Here is a 27,221-nt window from a genome sequence, read left to right as displayed (position 1 = left end):
TAAGCCTTGGTGGCCTTCGATCAACACCCCCCGTCTCCCCACCCCTCCCTCTCCCCTCCCCAGCATCTGGCTGCCACCTTTCTACTCCCTTTTTGTGACTCCTACTTCTTGTAGGTCCCATACATCATAGGCTCCAATGACCCCGAGGCTTCCCTGAATAAAAACACCTTACTCTTGCTCAACACTTGAGAGGTGATAGCGACCATGAACCTGTGGATCGACAGCACCTGATCCTTCTGATAACGGAGCAGACAGGCAGGTGACACTGGCCCGTGCTCAGGGAGGAGGAAATCAGAGCATCGGGAGACAGCTGACTGGTAGAGAAGCTGGGAAACAGGCAACTGCCACACCCTTTTCCAGCTAGGCATCTCCTGGATAGGAGCAGAGTCAGGCCATGTGTCCTCAGGATCCTACTGCTACAGTGCTTAGCAGACCTGGGCCTTCCTTGTTGGTTACACTCTCGTGTGTGTGTGTGTGTGTGTGTGTGTGTGTGTGTGTGTGTGTGTGTTACTGGGGGTTGAACCCTGGGGCACTCTACCTCTGAGCTATACCCCCAGCCCTATTTTTTATTCTTTATTTTGAAACAGAGCCTCACTAAGTTGCAGAGGGCTTCACTAAGTCGCGGAGGCTGTCCAAGAACCTGGGATGCTCCTTTCTCACTCTCCCAAGTACTGGGATTATAAGCGTGTGCCACCACACCCAGCTGTCTGTCTCTCTCTGTCTCTCTCTCTGTGATACTGGGAATTAAACCCAGAGGCATTCTACCTCTGAACTACCCCTAGACTGACTGACTGATTCTTTCTTTTTTCTTCCTTTCTTTCTTTCCTTTCTCTTTCTTTTCTGTCTTTTTTTTTTTTTTTTTTTTTTTGGCAGTACTGAGTATGGAACCATGGGTATTCTACCTCCAAGCTATACCCCCAGCCCTATGTTTTACTTTTTTTTTTTTTTTTTTTGGTGGTACTGGGGTTCCTGGAAGCCCTTCTACCTCCGGGCTACACTCCCAGACCTATTTTATATTTTATTTGGAAACAGGGTCTCTTAAGCCAGCAAGGCTGGCTCCGAACCAGCACGATCCTCCTGTCTCCGCCTCCCAAGCGCAGGGACTTACAAGCATGCACCACCATGCCCGGCTTTACTCTTTATTTTGAATCAGGGTCTCACTAAGTTGCAGAGGGCCTCACTAAGTAGCTGAAGCTGACTGCAAACCATGATCCTCCTGTACTGGGATTACAAACTGGTGCTGTTTCACATTCTAAGAACAGGGTGGAGTGAAAAGTAGAGGGACCTTCCAGATCTGAGCTTCCGTCATGGTCATCATCATCTGCAATGCGAGTGAGAACCCCCCCTCCTCACGGGTGGGCACGCCGGCTTGTACAGAGCCCTGACACCTGCGGGGTGCAATGCCGGCCATCGGCGTCCAGAGGGGTCTGTACCTCTCATCCCTTTCTGCCTGGTACAGCCTGAGCTCATCAAAATGATCCCTGTGCGGCCTCTTCTTCACAAGATTTACTTTGGGTTGAATTATCAGATCAAGTTTTAGTGTCTCGGTTGAGCTAAACCTGAATTATCTTCCTTTCAGACGTGAAAACTCACTTTCTTTGATTTGCCTTCCTAGAATATGCATGGCCGCTTTGCCCCGATCTGAATTCTTACTGACAATCTACAGTTTAGCTCTCATTTACATAGTCGTCTATACTTTCACTGTTTCAGATACCATCTTGTTTCTTTATACTAATATGCAACATCAGTGACCATGTTTGTTTGTTTGTTTGTTTTTATACTGAAGATCGACCCCAGAGGCATTCTACCTCCTCCAAGCTACACCCCTAGTCCTATTTTATTTTTTATTTTGAAACAGAGTCTTGTTATACTGCTGAGGAACTTCATTAAGTTGCTGAGGCTGCCCTTGGACCCGTGACCCCCCCTTTCTCAGTTTCCCAAGTACTGGGATCACAGGCATGTGCCACTATGCCTGGCTGACCATGTTTTATAGTGTACATTAGTTTCACACTTTATATTTATATTTTGGCACTGTCCTAGAAACATAATGAACACATCTGACAGACTAACATGATTTTACCTTAAATCCCTTGCACTTCAATTACTCCATGAGATCACAGAAGCCCAGTTGGGAAGGACTCTAGACTTTGCCGTGTAGTCTGACACCCCCACCAGGCCAAGAATTCCCTCTAGATATCCATCCAGCTTCGGACACTCCGGGGCTGGGAGCTCACCGGTACACAGGCAGTCTGCTCTGCTACAGGCTGGCTCTCTCCCCACCTGTTCCCTTAATGAAAAAGAGAAACGGTCGAGAGAGACCTCCCCAGATTCCACTGCAGAGAGACAGAGGGCGAGCCCTGCAAATTATCCTCTGCCCACACTTACACCCAGCCCACTGCAAAGCGAAGCCCCGAGGTGCCTCTCCAAAGCCTGCACAATCTGACCCAGCCCAACTTCCTTGCTTGGTCATCAAGGCTAAGTATGCCACTTCATTAAATCGCTATTCCTGCATTTGTAACTAAGGTGACAATTCCAGCATCACAGACTGTTGTAGAGATTAAATAAGACAATAAACACAAACACATCTGGCCTACAACAAGCACTCAGTAAACTCGCTGGTGTGAAGGCAGAGTGAGTGAAAGCTAGCCTGCTTAGAAGGCAGGTGGCAGAATAAAGACCACAGTGGGGACGAAAATAAAGCCGGGCAACCTGTAATCCCAGTACTGAGACAGGAGGATCGCAGGTTCACAGCCAGCCTCACAACCTGTGAGGCCCTCCACGACTTAGTAAGACCCTGTTTTGAAATAAAGAATAAAAAATAGGGCTGGTGTGTAGCTTGGAGGTAGAATGCCCCTGTGCTCCCTCCCCAGTACTAAAAGAGATGAGAGAGAGAGAGCTAGCTCAGAGAAGAGAGAGGAAGAAAGCACTTGGGAAGGATCTTTAGGTAGAAAATGAAGTTCTTGGCTGAACTCCTGAGCATAAATGTAAATGTTAGCAATGTGTGGAGGGAAGAGGGTCAGGAGGACAGGACCACCTAGTGGAACACACGCCTTGACATCTGAAGATGGTTAGGAGTCACACTGAGCTCTGGAGAAGTGGAGGAACAGGAGCAGGTCTTGAGAGAGCGCGCTGCTCCTATGTGAAGGCCGGCCTGGAAGCAAAGGGCAGGCAAAGAGAAGAGCTGGCTCCACTGGAGAGGGTGAATTTCTGACATCTGGGATCTTTTAGTTCTACTGTCTACTTTCAACAGTTTTTTGTTTTGTTCTGGACTCTCGGTTGGTAGGCCTAGCTGCCATCAGGACTGCTGGCCTAGAGAACCACTGTACCTCTGATAGGTCACTTCAAACCTGTAATGGGCCCAACCCAGATAACCCATCTTCATCCATCACGCTCGCTCCCACTTGTCCATTTCTCGTGGATACATCTATCCACCAAGCAGGACAATCATCTGGAGATGAATTAAGACACTGCCACTGCTTTTCAAGGGCTTCTGGACCCTGAGATAAACAGATTAGAAACAACTCTTGATCGCGACAGACTCCAAGTGGCATAAGAGAGGAATGAACGCGATCCAGTACCCAGGGTAGAAAACAGAGCGGATCAGGCTGCAGTTGGCCAGCAAATGTTTGGTTTGGCCCACATGGTGTTTTACTTTGTCTTTTCCTATTAGGTGCCAACATTTAAAAATTAGGACATTTCACATTAAAAACCCAGATTCTAAGCTTCTGGTAGAAATAAGAAGATCTGAGTACAGGAGGCCCAGCTTCTTCACGGTGGCAACTGGCAGGAGCGGAACAGCAGCTGCCCATTTCGAGCCAAGCGCAAGCTCTCCAGTTTGCCATGGTCCATGGCACCCCTAGAACTCGCTGACAAATGTTCAACTGCCAGTCATCACTAGCTTGTGCTTTGGACACTTCTGTAGCAGAGTGAAAGTAAAAATATTTGTCTGTGTGTGTGGGAAGGGATACTGGGAACTGAACCCAGGGTCACATTACCACTGAGCTACATTCCCAGTCCATTTTTTTTTGGGGGGGGGGTGCGCTGGAGATTGGACCCAGAGGCATTCTACTTCGGAGCTATACTTCCACCCTATTTTTTATTCTTTATTTTGAAACCAGGTCTCACTGAGTTGCAAAGGGCCTCACTAAGTAGCTGAGGCCGTCTGCAAACCCGGATCCTCCTGTCTCAGCCTCCCAAATGCTGGGATTATAGCACCACCGTGCCTATTTATTCTTTATTTTGAAATATGGTATCACTAAGTTGTAGATGACCTTACTGAGTAGCTGAGCCTGGCCAGGAACCCAAGATTCTCCTGCCTCAGCCTTCCAAGTACTAGAATTACAAGTGTGTGCCCCCAAACAAGGAACTATAGGTTTGCACCAGAGTACCTGGCAAGAATTTTCTTTTTTATTTAGTGTTTTTTTTGTTGTTGTTTTGTTTTTTGTGGTACTGAAATGGAACCCAGAGGCATTCTACATCTGAGCTATGTCCCCGTGGTCTCGGCCAGGTAGAAGAGTCTCACTACTACTAAAGTTGTCCTGGAACCTTCAATCCACCCATCTTACTTCCCAAGAACTGAGCTTATAGATGTACAGCAGAAATGAGTGCTGGGGCCGGCCACAGTGGCACATGTAATCCCAGTACTTGGGAAGCTGAGACAGGAAGATGGCAGGTTTGCAGCCAGCCTCAGCTACTCAGTGAGGCTCCCCACAACTTACTGAGACCGTGTTTCAAAATAAAGAATAAAAAATAGGGCTAGGGGTATAGCTCAGAGGTAGAATGTCCATAGTTTCAATCACCAGTTCTGCAAAAAAGAAAAAAAAAACCTGAGTGCTGGGAGTGTAGTCCAGTGTTAGCATATTTGCCAGGCACGCACAAAACCCTGGGTTCAGTTCCCAGCACTGCAAAAAATTTTAAAAATTAAGCCAGGTATGGTGGCACATGCCTGTAATCCCAGCTACGTGGGAGACTAAGGAAGGTGGTCAAACTTTTTTTTTTTTTTTTGCGGTACTGGGGATGGAACCCAGGGGCATTCTACCTCTGAGCAACACCCCCCCCCCAGCCCTAGTTTTTAGTCTTTTTATTTTTTGTTTTTTAATATTTATTTATTTATTTATTATTTATTTATTGTGGCCTAGGGATGGAACCCAAGGGCATTCTACCTCCAAGCTACACCCCCTGCCATATTTTGTATTCTTTATTTTGTAACAGGGTCTCACCAAGTTGCAGAGGGCCTCACTAACTAGCTGAGGCTGGCTTCGAACCTGCGCGATCCTCCTGTCTCAGCCTCCCAAGCGCTGGGATTACAAGCATGTGCCACCACGCCCGGCATAATTTTTTTTCTTTTAAAGAACCAAGGATGTGATATAAGGTAGAGTACTTACCGAGCATGTGGGAGACCCTGAGCTAAATCCTCAGTTCTGCAAAACTTAAAATAAAAAATTTAAAGTAGGCCAGGAGTGGTGGCGCACGCTGTGATCCCAGCATTCAGAAGGTGGAGACTGGAGGACTGTGGTTCTCAGACAGCCTCAGCTACTTAGTGAGGCCCTTTGCTACTCAGGGAGACCCTGTTTCAAAAACTAAAAAAGAGGCCGGGCGTGGTGGTGTACACTTGTAATCCCAGCATTCGGGAGGCTCAGACAGGAGGATCACAGTTTGCAGACAGCCTCAGCTACTTAGTGAGGCCCTCCACAACTTAGTGAGACCCTGTTTCAAAATAAAAAATAAAAAATAGGGCTGGCGTGGTGGCGCACACTTGTAATCCCCGCGCTTGGGAGGCAGAGACAGGAGGACAGGAGGATCGCGCAGGTTCGAAGCCAGCCGCGCACGCTGGCTTAGGAGACCCTGTTTCCAAATAAAAATGTAAAAATAGGCCTGGGAGTATAGCCCAGAGGTAGAAGGGCTTCCAGGAACCCCAGTACCACCAAAAAAATAAAAATAAAATAAATAAATAAATAATAGGGCGGCGGGGGGGGGGGTGAGCTCAATGGTTGAATGCCCCTGGGTTCCATTCCTAGACCCGGGGGGGAAAAAAAACTTAAAAAAAAAAATAGGGTTGGGAGTGTAGTTTGAAGGTGCAATGCCCCCTGAGTTCCATCCCCAGTATCACATACACAAAAAAATTAAAAGAGAAATGAAAGGTATACTGGTATGGTTACGTTTCAAGTAGAACACTATTCCTAGAAAAAAGAAATACTTCCTTGTATTTAAGATGCAAATAGGCAGGTGTGTTGTCACACACCTGTTATCCCAGGACTTGGGAGGCTGAGACAGGAGCATTGCAGGTTCATGGCCAGCTTCAACTACTTAGTGAGGCACTCCACAATTTAGTGAGACCCTGTTTCAAAACAAAGAATAAAAAATAGGGCTGGGGATGTAGCTTGGAGGTAGAGTGTATCTGGGTTCAATCCCCAGGACCACAATGAATACATAAATTAATAAATAGGGCCGGAAAGCTGGGAGTGGTGGCACACACTTGTAATCCCAATACTTGGGAGGCTGAGACAGAAGGATCACAAGTCTGAGGCCAGTCTCAACAACTTAGCAAGACCCTGTTTCAACATTAAAAAATAAAATCAGAGGCCAGGCATGGTGGCGTACACTTGTAATCCCAGCATTCGGGAGGCTGAGACCAGAGGATCACGGTTTGCGGACTGCCTAAGCTACTTCACAACTCACTGAGAGTTTCAAAAATAAAAAGACTAAAAATTAGGGCTGGGGGTGCAGCTCAGAGGTAGAATGCCTCTGGGTTCCATCCCTAGTACCAATAAATAAATAAATAAATAAATAAATAAATAAATAAATAAATAAATAAATAAATAAATAAAGGCTGGGGGTGTAGCTCAGAGGTAGAATGCCCCTGAGTTCAATCCTCAGTTCCACAAAAAGTGGGGGGAAGGGGTTGTAGCTAGGAGGTAGAATGCCTCTGGACTCAATCTAGTACCACACACACACACACACAAGATGAAAATAAGCATATTCATTTATGGTATCTGCCTAACTCCTACAGGCATTTGTGTTCCCCAACTTTGTAATGGAGGGGGTATCAATATTAGTGGCGGAGAGCTTGAAGGCTGGCTCTACCACCCTGGCAAACTGTGCTTTTGTTTGCTTGTATGTGAAACAGACGTGATTTTATTATACCACCTAACTTAGAGGGCTCTTAGGAGGAGACAATGAGATACAGGACCTGAAGTTTTTAGCCAGGGTCTGGCACACAGCATTAGCTATCACTAGTGCCAAGTACTAGTGATAAAAGAGAGAACAAGCTGGGCGTGTTGGTACACACCTGTAATACCAGTACTTGGGAGGCTGAGACAGGAGGATCTCAGGTTCAAAGACAGACTCTGCAGGTAGTGAGGCTTTCGGCAACCTAGCAAGACCCTGCTTCTTTCTTTCCTTTTTTTTTTTTTTTTTTTTTTTTTTTTTTTGGTACTGGGAACTGAATCCAGAGGCATTCTACCTCTAAATTATACCCCTAGCTCAACTTTATTTCTTATTTTGGAAACAGGTAGGTTGCTCACTAAACTGCCATGGCTGGCAGCTGGCTTCGAACCTGCTATCCTTCTAGCTAAGAGATGCTGTTTCAAAATAAAAATAAAATAGGGCTGGGGTCTAGCTCTGAGGAGGAATGCCCTTGGGTTCAATTTCCAGTGACACCAAGCAAAGACAGACAGACAGACAGACAGACAGACAGACAGAATGTGCGTAACTATCCCAAAAGAGTGCCTTCAAAACGACAGTGTGAAATCTGAAAATAAGGTATGCTTAAAACAGAGAAAGACCTCAAGAAAAGAGAGTACAGCCGGGCACGGTAGCACACACTGAAATCCTAGTACTTGGGAAGCTGAGACAGAAGGATCACAGGTTCACAGCCAGCCTCAGCTACTTAGGGAGACCCTCCACAATTTAGTAAGACCCTGTTTCAAAATAAAGAATAAAAAATAGGGCCGGGGGTGTAGCTTGAAGGTAGAATGCCCCTGGGTTCAACCCCAGTACCACAAAAAAAAAAAAAAAGAGCACAAAAAGCAAATATCCTGTCTTAGTGGCCAAAAAAGATCGCACAATGAAGCTGCAAAGGATATTTAGGAAGATATTGACGGGCTGAGAACTATCCAATAAGTCACCATTTCCCAAATGTACTGCTAAGAGACGGATTCAGGTGATTAGCAGGCACTAAATAAAACTGAATCATAAGATGAGAAAGTCATTCTCTTTCCACTTTTTTTCCCAAACTTGCTCACAAGGAAAGTCTTGATTTGCTACTCATCTAAGCCTCTCTCTGATCATACTTGAGAATCTTGTTTCAGAGACAGGAGATGTCAGTCCTAAAGTCTCTCTAGCAACAATATCTAGGTGCACATTATTAACTGTTTTCTTTCTCCCTGCTTGAAGTCTTTATGCGGCATCGACAGCACATGATATCGATATTTCATACATGAAGTAATTAACTTTTTGTGTAAAACATAAAATTATATATATATATATATATATATATATATATATATATATATATATATTATGGTGGTAGTAGTGGGGGTGGAACCCAGAGGCTTCTACCTCCAGGCTATACTCCCAGACCTATTTATTTTTATATTTTATTTGGAAACAGGGTCTCACTAAGTTGCTGAGAGCCTCACTAAGTAGCTGAGGCTGGCTTCGAACCTGTGCGATCCTCCTGTCTCAGCCTCCCAAGCACGGGGATTACAAGCGTGCACCACGCCTGGCTTAAAATTATATTTAAATGAAAAGACTGTGTGTGTGTGTTTTATTGGGAATTGAACCTGTAGGGATTCTATCTTTGAGCTATACTCCCAGCTCTTTTTATTTTAAAATAGGATCTTGCTAGTTTCCTGAAAGTCAAAGAAAACAATTTAGAGAAGAATTTTAAGGAAGTAAGAATATGGATAATATATACATGTGGCCAAAAAAAAAAGTTGATAAACATTGTGGTGGGTTCTTTTTTTCCTTGGGAAGAAGTACTGAGAGTTGAACCCAAGGACCCTCTACTTCTGAGATATACCCCTAGCCCTTTTTGTTTGTTTGTTTACTTTGTGAGTCTGGGGATGGAACCCAGGGGCATTCGACCTCCGAGCTGCACCCCTCCCTATTTTATATTCTTTATTTTGAAACAGGGTCTAAGTTGCAGAGGGCCTCACTAAAAGCTGAGGCTGTCTCCGAATGCTGGGATTGCAAGCGTGCACCACCACACCCGGCTATTTGTTTTTGCAGTACTGGGGATTGAACCCAGGAGCGTTCTACCTCCGAGAAACACCCCCATCCCTATTTTTTCTTTTTTCTTTTTAAACAGAGTCTCACCAAGTTGTGGAGGGCCTCAATAAGTGGCAGAGGCTGGCCGCGAACCTGAGATCCTCCTGTCTCAGCCTCCCAAGTACTGGGATTACAAGCGTGCGCCACCACGCCCGGCGACCCCTCGCCCTTTTTATTTATTTCTCATTTTGAAACAGGATTTCGCTAAATTGCTGGCCTCAGACCTGCCTGTCTCAGCCTCTCAAGAGCTGGGATTGCAGGCGAGCATCACCACGCCCCGCTCCTGGAAGGATCCTGGACAAAGAGAAAAAACTGGATGATAATTAGATATAGGCCCTCCTCAAAAGGCCACTAACCTTCGCGGTCCCCTCTGCCCCTTCTCCAAGCCTCAATTTCTCCGTCCAGCAAGCCTGAGAGAGTAACCCCGGGCTCCTGGGCCGGGTTCGGCGCCCACAGGCCCGTTGCCCCTGGCAACCGCAATGCCCCCCCCCCCCGTGTTTCCCAACATGCCCTCCCGCTCCTCCCGGATGGTACCGCTCCTCACCACTGCTCATCTTTATCTCTCCACGTCAACACGGCCCTCATGGCAGCTTTCCTCACAGCTCCGGCCCCTCCTCTCCGTCTCAGCAACAGGCTCCCCGGCGCTAGCCACTTTGGCTACCCGCGCTACCCCTGACAACGCACATGCGCAGTGAGCTGCGCGCAAGTGCGCAGAGCTCCGACTGCGCATGTCTGAAAGGGAGGGTGCGCAGAGGAGCCAGAGCGCAGAGCTCAGGAGGCGTAAACGTAGCTAGGGTGCTAGCGATTGGTTGAGGCCGCTTGGGGGCGGTACATCTTCCTCGGCCAAGGATTTGATTGGTGGAGCTCTGGAAATGGCGGTAGTGGTCCAGGAAGCGGCAGGAGAAGAGCGGTGGAGTCTGAAAGACTTTCTCGCTCTTAAGGCTTTGATTTCTACCCAGCGGTTTTCACTTCTTCCTCCGCGCCACACCGGGTGCTGCACCTCTCGGCCCGTCGCTGTAGCCGGACTGTTTGAGGGGTACAGCTGGGATGGAGATGGCGAGCTTGGGGGACAGTGGACCTGCTCCTGCTCCCTCGGTCACCTCCACTGAGCGCCGAGCACCAGACCGGCTACGTGACCTCCGGCAAGTTATTATCCGCTTTCGATCCTCAGTTCCGTCACCTGTAAAATGGGAACTGGGGAGGAGAGGGTGTGAGTGAGTCGACTGGGACTTGGAGGCTCACAGATTTATTATTAATGGCTCCGGCACAAGATTTCTCCTCCGCAGCATCAGTCCTGGGGTGCCCCAGATTTCTTTTCTCCAAGTGACTGGAGAGTTGGGAGGAATAGAGGTTTTATGATGCAAGTTTGGCTTGGGTTGGAGGATCCTAAAAAAAACTTAAGAGATGACATGGTCGACAGACAGGGGCGCCCCAGAAACGGGTCTTATGCAAAGTAACAGAGGAAGCCAGTTACTTGTTGAATGCTTGTTTGTGTGCGATATTAGGCCAAGATGATTTGCCAGAACTACCTTGCGTGAGTTAGTACTTCCTATTTCACAAAAGAAGAATCGAGTCTTTGAGAACTTAAGTAGGTTGTTTACACACAGCTAGTAAACTGCGGAGCTGGGGTTCGAGCCCAGTCTGCTGACTTCAAAATTGGTGTCGGCTGTAATCCCAGTACTTGGGAGGCCGAGACAAGATCCAGACCAGCTTCAGCAATTTAGCGAGGTTCTCAGCATCCTAGCGAGACCCTGTTTCAAACAAAAAACAACAACAACAAGAACAAAAAGGGCTGAGTATGTAGCTCACAGGTAGAATGCCTCTGGATTCAATCAACAGTACCAAAGAAAAAAGAAAGTTTGAATCAGGTTCACCACGTTTCAGTTATATCATTTTATAAGATTCATACAGCTCTCCCGAATTACTTTACCCTAAATGACATCAGAAAACCATAATTCTAAGCCGGGCGTGGTGGCGCACGCTTGTAATCCTCGCGCTTGGAAGGCTGAGACAGGAGGATCATGCAGGTTCGAAGCCAGCCTCAGCTGGTTTAAGAGACCCCCGTCTCCAAATAAAATATAAAAATAGGTCTGGGAGTGTAGCCCAGAGGTAGAGGGCCCCTGGGTTCCATCCTCAGTACCACCCAAAACAAAACAAAAAACCACAATTTTGGATTAAATGATCTCTCTAGACTTATCCACCTTTTAAAATGTATGATTTTTTTTTTTTTTTTTTTTTTTTTTTTTTTTTGGTGGTACTGGGGTTCCTGGAAGCCCTTCTACCTCTGGGCTACACTCCCAGACCTAATTTATTTTTGGAAACAGGGTCTCTTATGCCAGTGCGGCTGGCTTCGAACCTGGCTATTTTATTTTTTAAATTCATACATTTTTGCGCCGGGCGTGGTGGCGCACGCTTGTAATCCCCGGCGCTTGGGAGGCGGAGACAGGAGGATCGCGCTGGCTTAAGAGACCCTGTTTCCAAATTTTAAAAAATATAAAAATGGGTCTGGGAGTGTGGCCCGGAAGAGTTTCCAGGAACCCCAGTACCACCAGAAAAATAAAAAATTAAATGAAATGTGTGGATTAGTGCCAAAGATATACTTTACTGAAGTTATTCAATATTAGTACAAAGGAGATGTATTAGAACACGATTTGGTAGACTTGGGTTCTAGCGTCAGTTCTGCCAGTTATTTGATCTTTTGTCATTTAATTTTATCAATAAAATGAGTAATCTTACTCTTCCTTTCTCAAAAGTTATCATGAGGATTAAGAATGAAGGATATTTGAAAATTCTTATCCCACATACTTTTTGAAGGATTACAACATCTGATGAAAGTGATAGACACTCTTCCCTCAAAAGAGATGCACATATATGTAAATTTTTCACCTCATTTACTTGCAGAAGGAGGGGGTCAACATACTCCTTTAAATAGCCCTGTTGACCTAAGGCTAAGTAAGAGCTTAGCTCTCAGTTCCTATTCTCAAACTTATACTAAATGTCACCAGAGGTATTATAGTAGTCCAATTCAATGCTTAACCCAAAAAGTTTCTAACAAAGATCTTGAACTTTCCATTGTGCAGAGATTTCCAACACTCTTATTTATTTATTTATTTATTTTTATTTATTTTATTTTTTTGCAGTACTGGAGATTGAACCCAGGGGCATTCTACCTCTGAGCTACACCCCCAGCCCTATTTTTTATTCTTTATTTGGAAACAGGGTCTCACTGAGTTGCAGAGGGCCTCGCTAAGTAGCTGAGGCTGTCCGCGAACCGCGATCCTCCGGTCTCAGCCTCCCCAGTGCTGGGATAACAAGCGTGCGCCACCACGCCCCGGCTGAGAAGAAATTTTAGAGTGAATCACTTGTTCTCTGTTTTTCCAGTGAGGAAGAAGAGACCATGGGATTGGAAAGAGCAGGAGATGATGAGAAACAAGTGGCCATAAAAGGAAGCAGTGAGCATGATCTGCAAGAACCCACTGCCTCTGCTCAGTCTCCTGGTACAGCAATGACGGACGGCCTGAAGCATGTCCCGTGTGGATGGGACAGAATTGTGAAACAAAGGCGATCTGGGAAAACGGCAGGAAGGTTCGACGTCTACTTCATCAGGTAAGCATGCAAGGTGTAAGTAAAGACAGCGCGACCAAATTTTGTCTAGACCAGAAGTGAGATGACATCGAGGGGATCTTGGCTTATTTCTATTTTCACCATTAAACCAATTGTGGGTTTTATTCCTCTCCGTATCCTTGGCTAGCTATGTCAAGCAACTAAACAACAGTTACATCTGTTTTGTCTCTCCAACTATGAATGATTATGTGGAGCTGTACTTATGTTATATTTATAACATTGTCATAGAGGATGCCGGAGCCAGTCGGCAAAAGTACGGGTTCCAAAGAGGATTGAGGATTAAAGAATTCATGCATGGAGCGCCGGGCGTGGTGGCGCACGCTTGTCATCCCCGCGCTTGGGAGGCGGAGACAGGAGGATCGCGCAGGTTCGAAGCCAGCCGCGCTGGCATAAGAGACCCTGTTTCAAAAATATAAAATAGGTCTGGGAGTGTAGCCCGGAGGTAGAAGGGCTTCCAGGAACCCCAGTACCACCAAAAAAAAAAAAAAAAAAAAAAAAAAAAAAGAATTCATGCATGGGAGGGCTGCTAGTCACTACTAGAGCCAAGTTTATTCTCTCATGGCCCTTTTTTATACAATTTCTAGCTTTGGGTTACACAGGAATGCAAGAAAGACAAGTCCAAAGTACATACATCACAGGCAAGTCAAACAATACCCTGGTGCAACACAAACCTAATCTTGTCTAGCAGACAGAACAATAGAATCAGTTGTTCTGAGAGAGTCTTAATTACTTTGAAACCCCCGTGACTCCAAACCTTGTTGACTCTGGGGGAGGACAGTCAGAAATACTCTTTTAATAAAGACAAGGGGAAGACCTTAATGGTTCCCCACAATGGCCAAGGACATGGGGAAGTGCTTAATGGCTCCCCACAAGAGGAACCATCTAAAAGTGTCTCACATGACTCTTTTATCTCCAAATGACAAATGCCCTTGGTGACATTCAGAGATGTCTGATTAGAAATCTAAGATGTGGTCCAGTTCTTTTGTCTTGTTTTTTGGGGGGGAATACTGGGGACTGAACCCAGGAGCATTCTACCTCTGAGCTACATCTCCAACGCTTTTTATTTTTTTATTTTGCAATAGGGTCTTACTAGATTGCTGAGAGTCTTGTTAGGTTGTTGAGGCTGTCCTCAAACCTGCGGTCTTCCTGTCTCAGCCACTCAAGTACTAGGATTAGAGGCAGCACCACGATGCCTGGCTAGTCTAGCTCGGCTACTCCAGCTCATTTTTAAAATCACTTGTAGCTGGGTGTGGTGGCACATACTTATAATCTCAGTACTTGGGAGACTGAGACAGGAGGGTCACAGCCTCAGCAACTAAATAAGGCCCTTGGTCACTTAGCAAGGCCCTTCACAACTCAGTGAGACCCTGTTTCCAAATAAAGAATAAAAAATAGGGCGGGGGGTGTAGCTCAGAGGTAGAATGCCCCTGGGTTCCATGCCCAATACTGCAAAAAATAAAAAAATAAAAAGAATAGGACTCGGGGTGGAGCTTGGAGGTAGAATGCCCCTGGGTTTCATCCCTAGTATCACAAGAAATAGAAAGAAAGAAAGAAAGAAAGAAAGAAAGAAAGAAAGAAAGAAAGAAAGAAAGAAAGAAAGAGAAATAGAATTCCCCTAGGTTAAATTCTCAGCACACACACACAAAAAAACTTAGCAAGACTTTGTCTTAAAATGATTTTGTGTGTGTGTGTGTGTGTGTGTGTGTGTGTGTCGTACTGGGGGTGGAACCCCGGGACTTTTCTACCTCTGGGCTATACTCCCATTACCTATTTTATACTTTATTTGGAAACAGGGTCCAACTGAGTTGCTGAGAGCCTCACTAAGTAGCTGAGGCTGGCATCGAACCTGCGCGATCCTCCTGTTTCAGCCTCCGAAGTGCTGGGATTATAAGCATGAGCCACACGCCCGGCCTTTAAAATGAAATTTTACAAAAGAGCTACAGGTGTAGCTCAGTGGTGGAGTGCTCATGCATGAGGTTGTGGGGTTATTTCCTGTACCTCCCTGCCCCCCAAAAAGTCACTTATATTTACTCGTAATGTTTTCCTCTAATATCGTTCCCTAGCCCACAAGGACTGAAGTTCAGATCAAAAAGTTCACTTGCTAATTATCTTCATGAAAGCGGAGAGACATCTCTTAAGCCAGAAGATTTTGATTTTACCGTACTGTCTAAAAAGGGCGTCAAGCCAAGATGTGAAGGCAGCAGCGTGGCAGCCCTGACTTCCCAGCTGCAAAACAGAATCAGCGTTTCAAAGTGGAACCTCAGGACACGAAGCCGAGGGACAAAAGATGAGTTTCCTCCGCCTGCGCTGCAAAGTAGCCGAGGCCTGTGGAACTTTCATTTGCCTTTGAAAGACGAGGGTGTTAATGAAGTCAACTCCAGGAAGCTCAGAATGTCCAAGGGAAAGGTGACTGTTTTGAAGGGCACTCAAATTAAGAAAACCAAAAAACGGTACAAGAAGAGTGTCACAGATACCGTTGAAAGTAATGGAAAAGGAGAATCTGAGCGGAATAAAGCAGATCCTGCAAGGGAACCTGTTGCCCAAGAGAGTGAACTCCATAGAACTTTCTGCATTTCTCTCAACAACGCAAGCAACGAGACCCTCAACATGACCGATGAAGTAAACGGCCAGACACAAGAAAAACCTCTGAGTTCAAGATCAGATTTTCATTTTGAACAAATAACTTCTGGTATCACAAACCAATTACAGCCAACCAAAGAAGCAGAACACAGCGAGAAGTTTGAGGAGACCCTTTTAGAATCAGAGGGAGTCAGATCGAAAGGGGAAAGAACGGGCGATTTGCATATTGACACTTTAAAATGCAGTTTTGAAATGGACAGCGAATGCTCACAAGGCAGAAACCACGCCACTTCTGAGAAAACATTTCAAGGTATTGAGTGCACGAAGGTGCTGTTAAACATGGGCCCGGAGCCGGGCCTGGTGGCGCACACTTGTAATCCCAGCACTCGGGAGGCTGAGACAGGAGGATCGCAGTTCGTACACAGCCTCGGCTACTTAGTGAGGCCCTCTGCATCTCAGTGAGACCCTGTTTCAAAATAAAGAATAGCCAGGCGTGGTGGCGCACGCTTGTAATCCCTGCCCTTGGGAGGCTGAGACAGGAGGATCGCACAGGTTTGAAACCAGCCTCAGCTACTTAGTGAGGCTCTCAGCAACTTAGTGAGACTCTGTTTCCAAATAAAATATAAAATAGGTCTGGGAGTGTAGCCGGGGGATAGAAAGCCCTGGGTTCTACCCCTAGTACCACCAAAATAAAAAACAAAGAATAAAAAGTAGGGCTGGGGGTGTAGCTCAGAAGTAGAATGCCCCTGGGTTCCATCCCCAGTACCACCAAAAAAAAAAAAAAAAAGAACAAGAAAATAGTCAAATGTTCACAACCTTCCTGTTACAGCTGATGTGTGACTTCCAATTTAATTTCGTATATATCATGGTCGTTTTTATTTTCTGTTCTACTGTGATGCCTCTCTAAAAGGCCTAAGGGCACTAAATAATTCAAAAATGTAATCACAGAGTTCATCTATTATTTGTACTGCACTCTTAATACAGAGATCAGAGCTTAGCAGTGAATAATAGATCAAAAGGAGGTCTTTTGAGCAGCCCTGTATTAGGTATTCATTATGCCATTATGGTATAATGAATAACTCCCTTAAAGAAGAATAGTAATGGTACTTAAAAACCTTTGGGAACACAACATAGACAAAATTGGTGGGGCAGAGGGTTAGACTTGATTTCTGCTCAGTCCCACCGAATTTTATGTCTTTTTCTTGCCTAGAACGTCTCTACCTTTATCAGAAGATAGCCATATACACCCAGGAAATACATAAGAACTGCGGAAGAGCTTTTCAAGTCTGTCCTTTAAAGACTGAGCTTCTTAAAGCATTTGGGTCCAAGTAGATTTATTGCTAGTATAATGGGAAAATTAAATATTAAAACCATCCTTTGGTAACTAAAATGGAAATATCCTATTTAGCTTATATTTAAGTCTAGTTCTCAATATAAAATCAAGTACAAGCCAGGCGTGGTGACACACGCTTGTAATCCCAGCATTTGGTAGGCGGAGACCGGAGGATTGCGGTTCATGGCCAACCTCAGCTGGGAAGCAAGGCGCTTCCCAACTCAGTGAGACCCTGTTTACAAAAATAAAAAGACTAGCTGGGCGTGGTGGCGCACGCTTGTAATCCCCGCGCTTGGGAGGCGGAGACAGGAGGATTGCGCAGGTTCGAAGCCAGCCTCGCTGGCTTAAGAGACCCTGTTTCCAAATAAAATATAGGTCTGGGAGTGTAGCCTGAGGTAGAAGGGTTCCATCCCCAGTGCCACCAATAAATAAATAAATAAATATAAAAAGACTAAAAAATAGGGTTGGGACTGTAGCTCAAAGGTACAGTGATTCTGAGTTCCATCCCAGTACCAGTAAAATAAAATAATAAAATAAAATGAAGTACAAGGCTGAGACAGGAATCACAGTTTGAAGCCAGCCTCAACCTAGGACATCAGCAGTTTAGAAAGACCCATTTCATTTTTTATTTTTTGTGGTACTGGGGATGGAACCCAGGGGCCTTCTACCTCCAGGCTACACTCCCAGACCTATTTTATATTTTATTTGGAAACAGGGTCTCTTAAACCAGCTAAGGCTGGTTTCGAACCTGTGCGATTCTCCTGTCTCAGCCTCCCAAGCGCGGGGATTACAAGCGTGCGTCACCACGCCCGGCTTGAAAGACCCTATTTCAAAATGAAAAATAGATGCCAGGCGTGGTGGCGCACGCTTATAATCCCAGTACTTGGGAGGCTGAGACAGGAGGATCCAGGTTCGTGGACAACCTCAGCTACTTAGTGAGGCCCTCTGCAACTCAGTGAGACCCTGTTTCAAAATAAAGAATAATTAAAAAAAAAAAAATAGAGCTGGGGCATACCTCGGAGGTAGAATGCCCCTGGGTTCCAACCCTAGTACTGCCAAAAAAAGAAAAAAGAAAAATATAATAGAGCTGAAGGTATATCTCAGAGATAGGATACTCCTGGGTTTAATCCCCATTACCCCCTACCCCCCAAAAAAGATAAAGTACCTTTAGGTTACTAGATGTCCAATGAAAGAGTAAAGACTTTCCTATTGGTTTAGCTAAAAACCAAATAAACTAGGACTAAAGGAGCCCTGTGAGGAAGTATTTTATTTTTTATTTATTTATTTATTTATTTTTTTTTGGTGGTACTGGGGTTTCTGGAAGCCCTTCTACCTCCGGGCTACACTCCCAGACCTATTTTTGCATTTTTATTTGGAAACAGGGTCTCCTAAGCTGCACGATCCTCCTGTCTCCGCCTCCCAAGCGCGGGGATGACAAGCGTGCGCCACCACGCCCAGCAAGGAAGTATTTTATAGGCACCCACAGAAAACATCAGGTAACTTGTGGGAGCACTTTCTTTTGTTCTGCTTTTTACTTGCTCTTGGGCTTTACATATTCAAAGTTGAACAGCAGAAAGCACCAAACCAGTGGCTAGGGAGCTACATATCTGTCCCAGTGTCATCAGTTCTCGTATCATTTGGATCCCTTATTTAATTTCTAAGCCTTAGTTCCTTCACCTGCAAAATACAGGTCATAGCCCTCACTAGTCCCATTTTTCACATCAGGAATATTATAAGGAGAACCAGGAGTGGTGACACATGCTTATAATCCCAGTCCTTAGGAGGCTGAGACAGGAGGATCGCAGGCTCGCTGCCAGCCTCAGCTAGGGAGCCTGGCTTAGTAACTGAGGCTGGCTGTGAAACACGATCCTCGCGTCTCAGCCTCCCAAGCACTGGGATTACAGGTTGTGTTATCCAAGCTCTCCATTTAGCTTCCTTGTGTCTCAATTTCTGTATCTATAAAGTGGAGGTAAGACCGGGCATGGTGGCGCACGCTTGTAATCCCAGCGCTTGGGACGCTGAGACAGGAGGATCGCTCAGGTTCGAAGCCAGCTTCAGCTACTCAGTGAGGCTCTCAGCAACTTAGTGAGACCCTGTTTCAAAATAAAATACAATATAGGCCTGGGGACATAGTTCAGAGGTAGAATGCCCCTGGGTTCCATCCCCAGTACCACACACAAAAAAATGGAGGTAAAACAACACCTAGCTGATATGTCAGTAGGATTAGTTAATTTATGTAAGTGCTTAGAATAATTCCCAGCATGCTTTATAATAATGGTTAAAAAGCCAGGCACGGTGGCCCATGCCTGTAATCCCGGCATTCGGGAGGCTAAAACAGGAAGATCTGGGTTCACAGCCAGCCTCAGCTACTTAGTGAGGCCCTTTGCAACTCAGTGAGACCCTGTTTCAAAAATAAAGAATAGCCAGGCGTGGTGGCGCACGCTTGTAATCCCCGCGCTTGGGAGGCTGAGACAGGAGGATCGCGTAGGTTCGAAGCCAGCCTCAGCAACTTAGTGAGACCCTATTTCCAAATAAAATATAAAATAGGGCTGGGAGTGTCGCCCGAAGGTAGAAAGCCTCTAGGTTCCACCCCCAGTACCACCAAAAAGAAAGAAAGAAAGAATAAAAATAGGTCTGTGGGTGTAGCTCAGAGGTAGAATGCCCCTGTGTTCCAACCCCAGTACCGCAAAAAAAAAAAAAAATAATAATAATATTGGTTAAAGTATTACCGTTATTATTGTTGTTACTTCCATTCCTTAGACTGAAGAGTCTATATTAAAAGTGTTCACTTTCTTTCCAGAAGAAACCATCCCACCAACACAAATAGAAAAGAGGAAAACGAGCCTGTATTTTTCCAGCAAGTATAACAAGGAAGGTACGCCTTTCCTCATGAGAACATCAGATTTTAAGTCCGTCTCAGGTGTACACCTCTGATGTAGTATGTGTGTTTAGCCCTTAGCCCCCCACGACGCAAAGCCTTTAAGAAATGGATACCTCCTCGGTCACCTTTTAATCTCGTTCAAGAAACGCTTTTTCACGATCCGTGGAAGCTCCTTATCGCAACTATATTTCTCAATCGGACGTCAGGTTTGTGCATTATTTTCGTCTGTGTCTTAGAAGAGACATTGTGGTAAGAAGGACCACTGACCTAGATTGGGGGACCTCGGTTCAGCTGCCCTGGCGGAACATAACCTGTAATCCTAGCACTTGGGAGGCCGAGGCAGGAGGATCGCAGGTTCATGGCTAAGCTAAGCAATTTAGAGAGGATGTCCACAATGTAGACCTTTTTACAAAATAAAATAGAGCTGGGATATAGCTGAGAGGTAGAATGTCCTTGGGTTCAATTCCCAGAATCATCATCATCATAATAATAATAATATATCACAGCCAGGCTGGTGGTGCAAACCTGTAATCCCAGTTTTTGGCACACTGAAACAGAAAGATCACAGTTTTACAGCCAGCCTCAGCTACTTAGTGAAGCCCTCTGCAACTTAATACGATCCTGTTTCAAACTAAAGAATAAAAAATAGGGCTGGGAGTGTAGCTCAGAGGTAGAATCCCCTGGATTTAATTCCCAGTACACTGCAAAAAAAAAAAAAAAAAAAAAAAAAAAAAAAAAAAAAAAAAACTACTAATCTATTTAGCTAATATTATAATTATGCTGAAACTGGCCTTGTGTGATTCAAGGGTTTTTTGTGTGTGTTTAGGGATGGGGACTATTACTAAGCCACATCCCCAGCCCCTTTGTATTTAGGTGAATTAATTTATTTATTTTCTCTGGTACTGGGAATCTAACCCAGGGGCATTCTACCTCCGAGCTATACCCCTAACCTTACTTTATTATTGTTTTGGGGTGTGTGTGTGTGTGTGTGTGATACTCAGGCTTGAACCTAGGGGTTTTCTATCTCTGAACTACACTCTTAGCCTATTTTATTTTATTTTATTTTATTGTTTCATTTTGAAACAGTCTCACTAGGTTCGTGAATCTCACTGCTTGCTGAGGCTGTTCTCAAACTTAATGATCCTCCCGTCTCAGCTTCCCAAAGTACTGGGATTACACACGTGCGCCAGCTTGCCTGGCTCCAGCCCTTTATTTGTTTATTTTTTGTATGTGGTACTGGGAATTGAACCCGGGGTACTCTATCTCTGAGCTATACCCCAGCCCTATTTTGTTTTTTATATTCTGAAATAGGGTCTCTCTAAATTGCTGAAGCTCTCTGGGAACATGCGATCCTCCTGTCTCAGCCTTCCAAATGCTGGGATTACAAGCATGTGCCCTCAAGCCCAGCTGGGTGTTGGTATTTGACACTGATGGTATCTCTGGTTCAGGTAATGGACTCGTGTCATGGTTAAACATACAGAACCTCTGCGTGAGCTTCGTAAGTGAAAACTACCTGGGTCTGAAAGCATTCCTTCCAGAAGCTTATAATTATAGTTATTTGTGTTTTCCAGGCAAAATGGCAATACCGGTGCTTTGGGAGTTTCTGGAGAAATACCCTTCAGCTGAAGTAGCAAGGAGTGCAGACTGGAGAGAAGTATCAGAGATTCTTAAACCTCTTGGTCTCTATGATCTCCGAGCAAAAACGATTGTCAAGTTCTCAGGTATGTTCCCCTGTACCCAAAGGTAAAATCAAATCGTGCCTGTTGACTAGATGACTAGAGCCACACCGTAAGCTTTATTTATTTATTCCTTTATTTTATGTTAACTGGGGATGGAACCTGGAGCATTCTATCCCCAGGCTACATCCCCGGCCCTATTTTTTGGTCTATATTTTGAGAGAGAGTCTCACTGGGTTGCAAAGGGCTTCACAAAGTAGCTGAGGCTGTCTGTGAACTGCGATCCTCCTGTCTCAGCCTCCTGAATGCTGGGATGACAAGCGTGCGCCACCCTCCCCCCGTAAGCGTTAATGTCCAGAGACTACATTAATAGAGGTTATTTGCCAGGTGGGGTGGCACATACCTGTAATCCCAGTACTTGGCTTAAGCTGAGACAGGAGGATCACAGCTTTATGGCCAGCCATAGCGACCTTATGAGGCCCTCTGCAATTTAGTGAGACCCTGTTTCAAAATAAAATGGAATAGGAGTGTACCTCAGAGGTAGAATGTCTCTAGGTTTAATCCTCAGTACCACACACACAAAAAAAAGAATCAAAAAAACAGAACCGAGCATGGTGGCGAAAGCTTGTAAGCCCCGCGCTTGGAAGGCTGAGACAGGAGGATCACGGGTTCGAAACCAGCCTCAGCTACTGAGTGAGGCTCTCAGCAACTTAGTGAGACCCTGTTTCCAAATAAAATAGAAAATAGGTCTGGGATTGTAGCCCGGAGGTAGAAAACCTCTGGGTTCCACCCCCAGTACCACCAAAAAAAACAAAAACAAATAGAGGTTATTTGGTTCATGCATTGAAAGCATTGTAAAACACCTTGCTAGCTGGGCATGGTGGCGCATGCCCGTAATCCCCGCACTTGGGAGGCTGAGACAGGAGGATGGAAGTTCAAGCCAGCCTCAGCAACCTAGTGAGGCTCTCAGCAACCTAGTGAGACCCTGTTTCCAAAGAAAATCAGGCCGGGGGTGTATCTTAGACGTAGAATGTCTCTAGGTTCAATCCCCAGTACAATAATAAAATAATAATAATAATAATAATAATAATAATAATAATAATAATCAGCTAGGCATGGTGGCACACGCTTGTAATCCCAGCATTTGGGAGGCTGAGACAGGAGGATCCGGGTTCGCGGCCAGCCTCAGCTATTTAGTGAGGCCCTGTGCAACCCAGTGAGACCCTGTTTCAAAATAAAGAATAAAAAATAGGGCCAAGGGTATAGCTTGGAGGTAGAATGCCCCTGGGTTCCATCCCCAGTATAATAATAATAATAATAATAATAATAATAATAATAATGGTGGTGCTGTCAGGATTCAGGAAGAAGAGCACACACGGCTGGGGCTGTCGGGGAAGTCTGGACATCATCCTTCTCAGTCCCCAACATCCTGCCCCATCACCATATGTTTAGGGAAGGTATCTTGCTTGAGGCCGGCCTCATACATGGGATGTTATATATTCTTTTTTTTTTTTTTTTTTCATTTACTTTAATTTTTTTTTTTTGTTGTTGTTTTTATTTTTTATTTTTTTGATGTTATATATTCTTCAGGTGAATATCTAACAAAGCAGTGGAAGTATCCGATCGAGCTTCATGGGATTGGGAAATACGGCAACGACTCCTACCGGATTTTTTGCATCAATGAATGGAAGCAGGTGAGGCCCCCTCCCAGCCACAACCGAACTAGCACGCTTGTCTCTGAGACAAAATAAGGCCACTATTCCAGCTAAAACTTGCTGGAGCCATGCGTGGTGGCGCTGGCTTGTCATCCCAGCATTCGGGAGGCTGAGACAGGAGGATCATGGTTTGCAGCCAGCCTCAGCTACTTAGTGAGGCCCTTTGCGACTCCGTGAGATCTTGTTTCAAAATCAAGAATAAAGAGCCGGGCACAAGCTTGTCATCCCCGCGCTTGGGAGGCTGAGACAGGCTGATCGCATAGGTTCAAAGCCAGCCTCAGCTACTGAGTGAGGCTCTTGGTAACTTAGTGAGACCCTGTTTCCAAGTAAAGCATAAAATAGGTCTGGGAGTATAGCCCAGAGGTAGAAAAGCCCCTGGCTTCCACTCCTAGTACCACACACAAAAAAATCATCATCATCATAATAATAGGGCTGGGAATATAGCTCGGAGGTAGAATGCCCTTGACTTATATTCCTGGTACTGCCAATAAATAAATAAATAAATGCCGAGCGTGGTGGCGCACGCTTGTAATCCCCGCGCTTGGGAGGCGGAGACAGAAGGATCGCGGAGGTTCGAAGCCAGCCGCGCTGGCTTAAGAGACCCTGTTTCCAAAATTTAAAAAAAAGTATAAAAATAGGTCTGGAAGCGTAGCCCGGAGATAGAAGGGCTTCCAGGAAACCCAGTACCACCGATACATACATACATACATACATACATACATACATACATACGTACATACAAAATTAAAAATAAGCCAGGCATGGTGATGCATGCTTGTAATCTTAGTACTTGGGAGGCTGAGACAGGATGATTGCAGGTTTGCTACCAGCCTCAGCTACTTAGTGAGGCCCTCCACACTCAGTGAGACCCTGTTTCAAAATAAAGAATTAAAAATAGGGCTGGGGGTATAACACAGAGATAAAGTGCCCTAGGTTCAATCCCCAGTACTGCAAAAAAAAAAAAAAAAGGATTGAAAGTATAGCTCAGAGGTCACTTTCTAGTACCACAAAGAAAAAATACAAAAGAGTCAGGTGTGGTGGCCCACACTTGGAATCCCAGTATTTAGGAGACTGTGACAGGAGGATCGCAGTTCGAGACCAACCTCAGCTACTTAGTAAGGCCCTCCACAGCTTACTGAAACCCTATTTCAAAAAATAATAATAATAATAATAATAATAATAACCACTGGGGGTATAGCTTGGAGGGGATGTAGCCCTGGATTCAATCCCCAGTACCACAAAAATAAATAAATAAGTAAATAAATAAATAAATACACACACCATTCAAGGAAAGCTGGGTTTCTCCCAGTGGTCTTTTATGGTAACTGGGTCTCCTGTCTCAGATACATACTCTTTAGTATGCCCAGCCTTGATGGAGCCTGATGACATCAAAATATCAATATATCTTGGTACTACTCTCAGCTTGTGACTGGCCCTGAACATTCAGCCAGTATGGTCTGGCAAGCCTGGGCTGAAAGGCCACAGTCCTGTCCCCGCTCTACCACAGCAAGCCACTGTGCGCCGAGCAACCCATTCTGCCTCCCAGGGTCTATGACCTCCTTCCAGAAAGTGCGGTATCAATGCTCGACTCACCACCGTACAGTCCAGAGCTGGATCAGTCCTGGATTGGAAAGCACGTTGTAGAGCCAGGCATAGAGGCACACACCTGTAATCGTAGTATTTGGGAGGCTGAGACAGGAGGATCACAGGTTTGAAGACAGCCTCAGCAACTTAGAGAGGCTCTCAGCAACTTAGCAAGACTGTGTTTCCAAATAAAAAAGAAACTAGAGCCGGGAGTGTAGCTCGGAGGTAGAATGTTCCTGGGTTTAATCCCCAGTGCCAAAAAACGAAAAGAAAAAGTATTGTAAACTGCACAGGATTAACCTAAATGTAAGGTAGAAATGTTCATGAATTAGGTCAAAGGTCATTACGTATTTCAGGTATATCATTATAATGTGTAGTTCCTCGCCCAACCTTTCAAAGCCAGTGTAAGTGTCCGTAAGTGCTCTGATTCCTAGTGTGTTCTGTTTCTTTCAGGTGCACCCCGAAGACCACAAGTTAAACAAATATCATGACTGGCTTTGGGAAAATCATGAAAAATTAAGTCTATCTTAAAGTGCTTCGAAGTTTTCAAGCTCATCCTTTATGCACTCTTTTGTATTTCAGGGTTTATCTTTTATGGGGAAAGTTTATATATATATATATATATTTTTTTTTTTTTCAGTACTGGGGATGGAACCCAGGGACATTCTACCTCTGAGCTACACCCTCAGCCCTATATTTTATTCTTTATTTTGAAACAGGGTCTCACTGAGATGCAGAGGGCCTCCCTTAGTAGCTGAGGCTGTCCGCGAACCACGATCCTCCTGTCTCAGCCTCCCGAATGCTGGTATTACAAGCGTGCGCCGCCACACTGGACTTTATTTTTTATTTTGAATCAGAGTCTCACTGAGTTGCAGAAGGCCTCAGTAAGTTTCTGAGGCTGGCTGTGAACGTCAGTCCTCCCGTCTCAACCTCCCCAAGTACTGGGATTCTAGGTGTATGCCACCACACCTGTCTCTGGTCTGTATATTCTTTTTTTTTTTTTTTTTTTTTTTTTCTTGGTGGTACTGGGGTTCCTGGAAGCCCTTCCACCTCCGGGCTACACTCCCAGACCTCTTTTTACATTTTTATATTTGGAAACAGGGTCTCCTAAGCCAGCGCGCGCGGCTGGCTTCGAACCTGCGCGATCCTCCTGTCTCTGCCTCCCAAGCTCGGGGATTACAAGCGTGCGCCACCACGCCCGGCTGGTCTGTATATTCTTAACGTATGTGCCATTGGTGGATCTTTGTTGTTGAATTTTCTAGAATATATTTTAAGATTGTTTTTAAAATAATTGGAAGCTGGGCGTGGTGACGCACGCTTATAATCCCAGCGTTTGGGAGGCTGAGACAGGAGGATCGTGGTTCGTGGACAGCCTCAGCTACTTAGTGAGGGCCTCCACAACTTAGTGAGACCCTGTTTCCAAATAAAGAATAAATAATAGGGCAGGGAGTGTAACTCAGAGGTAGAATTCCCCTGAATTCGATCCCCAGACCACAAAAATTAATAATAATAATAATAATAATTATTATTATTATTATTATTATTATTATTGGAGGCCAGGCTTGGTGGCACATATTTGTAATAATAATAATTGGAGGCCAGGCTTGGTGGCACATATTTGTAATCCCAGTACGTGGGAGGCTAAAACAGGATCACAGGTTCAAGGACAGCCTCAGCAAGCAGTGAGACTCATCAATTAGTGAGACCCTGCTTCAAAACTAAAAATAAAATAGGACTAGAAATGTAGCTGGGAGGTAGAATGCCCCTGTGTTCAATCCCCAGTACCAAAAAAAAGGAGATATCTGCTGTGTGTGATGGCACACGCCTATAATCCCAGTACTTGGGAGGCTGAGAAAAGAGGATCACAGATTCAAAGATAGCCTCAGCTAATAGTGAAACTCTCAGCTACCTAGCAAGACCCTGTTTCAAAACAAAAAATAAAAAAGACTAGGATTATAGCTCAGAGGTAGACTGCCTCTGGGTTCAATCCCCAGTGTACACACACACACATATTGGTATTTGATAACCATCCTAAAAATGCATATGACTATTTCCAAACAGGGTATGAGGTGCTGAGGCTGGCCTCAAATTTAGGATCCTCCTATCTCAGCCTTCCAGGTATGGATTTTCTAGGCGCACACCACCATCCTCGGCTCTTTTGTGCTATTTTCATTACAGATATCATAATATTAGAGTTCTAATACTGAAACATTTACCTGAGAATTCACCAAACCCAAAAATATCCTAAATTATTGTCTTCATTATCAATTGTCATTTTAAGGTTTAATTTGAAAATTAAACTGAATAAAGGAATCAGTATTTGAGAAACTGCCTTGTAGCGTGTTGTATGAGCAGAACTAAATGTTTGTTGTGCAGGACTATTTGGTCGGTCCCATCTAGTGAGCAGCTGTCTGTTTTTATTTTTATTATTAATTAATTTATTAATTTATTTATTTTGTGGTACTGGGGATGGAAACCAGGGGCATTCTACCTCCGAGCTACGCCCCCAGTCCTATTTTTTATTCTTAATTTGAGAACAGGGTCTCACTGAGTTGCAG

The 27,221-nt window shown here is 44.9% G+C and overlaps 2 protein-coding genes across 2 annotated transcripts in view; one reads left to right on the top strand and one right to left on the bottom strand.

Moving 5' to 3' along the window:
• The window catches only part of IFT122 (intraflagellar transport 122), a gene marked incomplete at both ends in the record, with an annotated part of 79,502 nt that extends 69,647 nt beyond the window's left edge, over window positions 1-9,855 (bottom strand). Inside the window, one exon of the mRNA XM_080718168.1 lies at window positions 9,815-9,855. Within this exon, the coding sequence (XP_080574294.1) occupies window positions 9,815-9,855 (41 nt within the window). The remainder of the gene's footprint in view (window positions 1-9,814) is intronic.
• A 462-nt stretch (window positions 9,856-10,317) lies between these two features.
• On the top strand, window positions 10,318-25,194 carry MBD4 (methyl-CpG binding domain 4, DNA glycosylase; the record flags this gene model as incomplete). The annotated part of the gene is made up of 8 exons (XM_080718167.1): window positions 10,318-10,412; window positions 12,652-12,876; window positions 14,958-15,663; window positions 19,568-19,682; window positions 19,760-19,894; window positions 21,260-21,409; window positions 22,955-23,058; window positions 25,117-25,194. The coding sequence occupies 8 exons, from the start codon at window positions 10,318-10,320 to the stop codon at window positions 25,192-25,194; spliced, it is 1,608 nt and encodes a 535-aa protein (XP_080574293.1).
• Between the last annotated feature and the right edge of the window lie 2,027 nt (window positions 25,195-27,221).

Source organism: Muscardinus avellanarius, assembly GCF_963383645.1.
Source record: "Muscardinus avellanarius genome assembly, chromosome: 22".
NCBI classification, from domain to species: domain Eukaryota; kingdom Metazoa; phylum Chordata; class Mammalia; order Rodentia; family Gliridae; genus Muscardinus; species Muscardinus avellanarius.
Note: the sequence above shows the minus strand (reverse complement) of the source record. Positions and strands in the feature narration are given on the sequence as shown.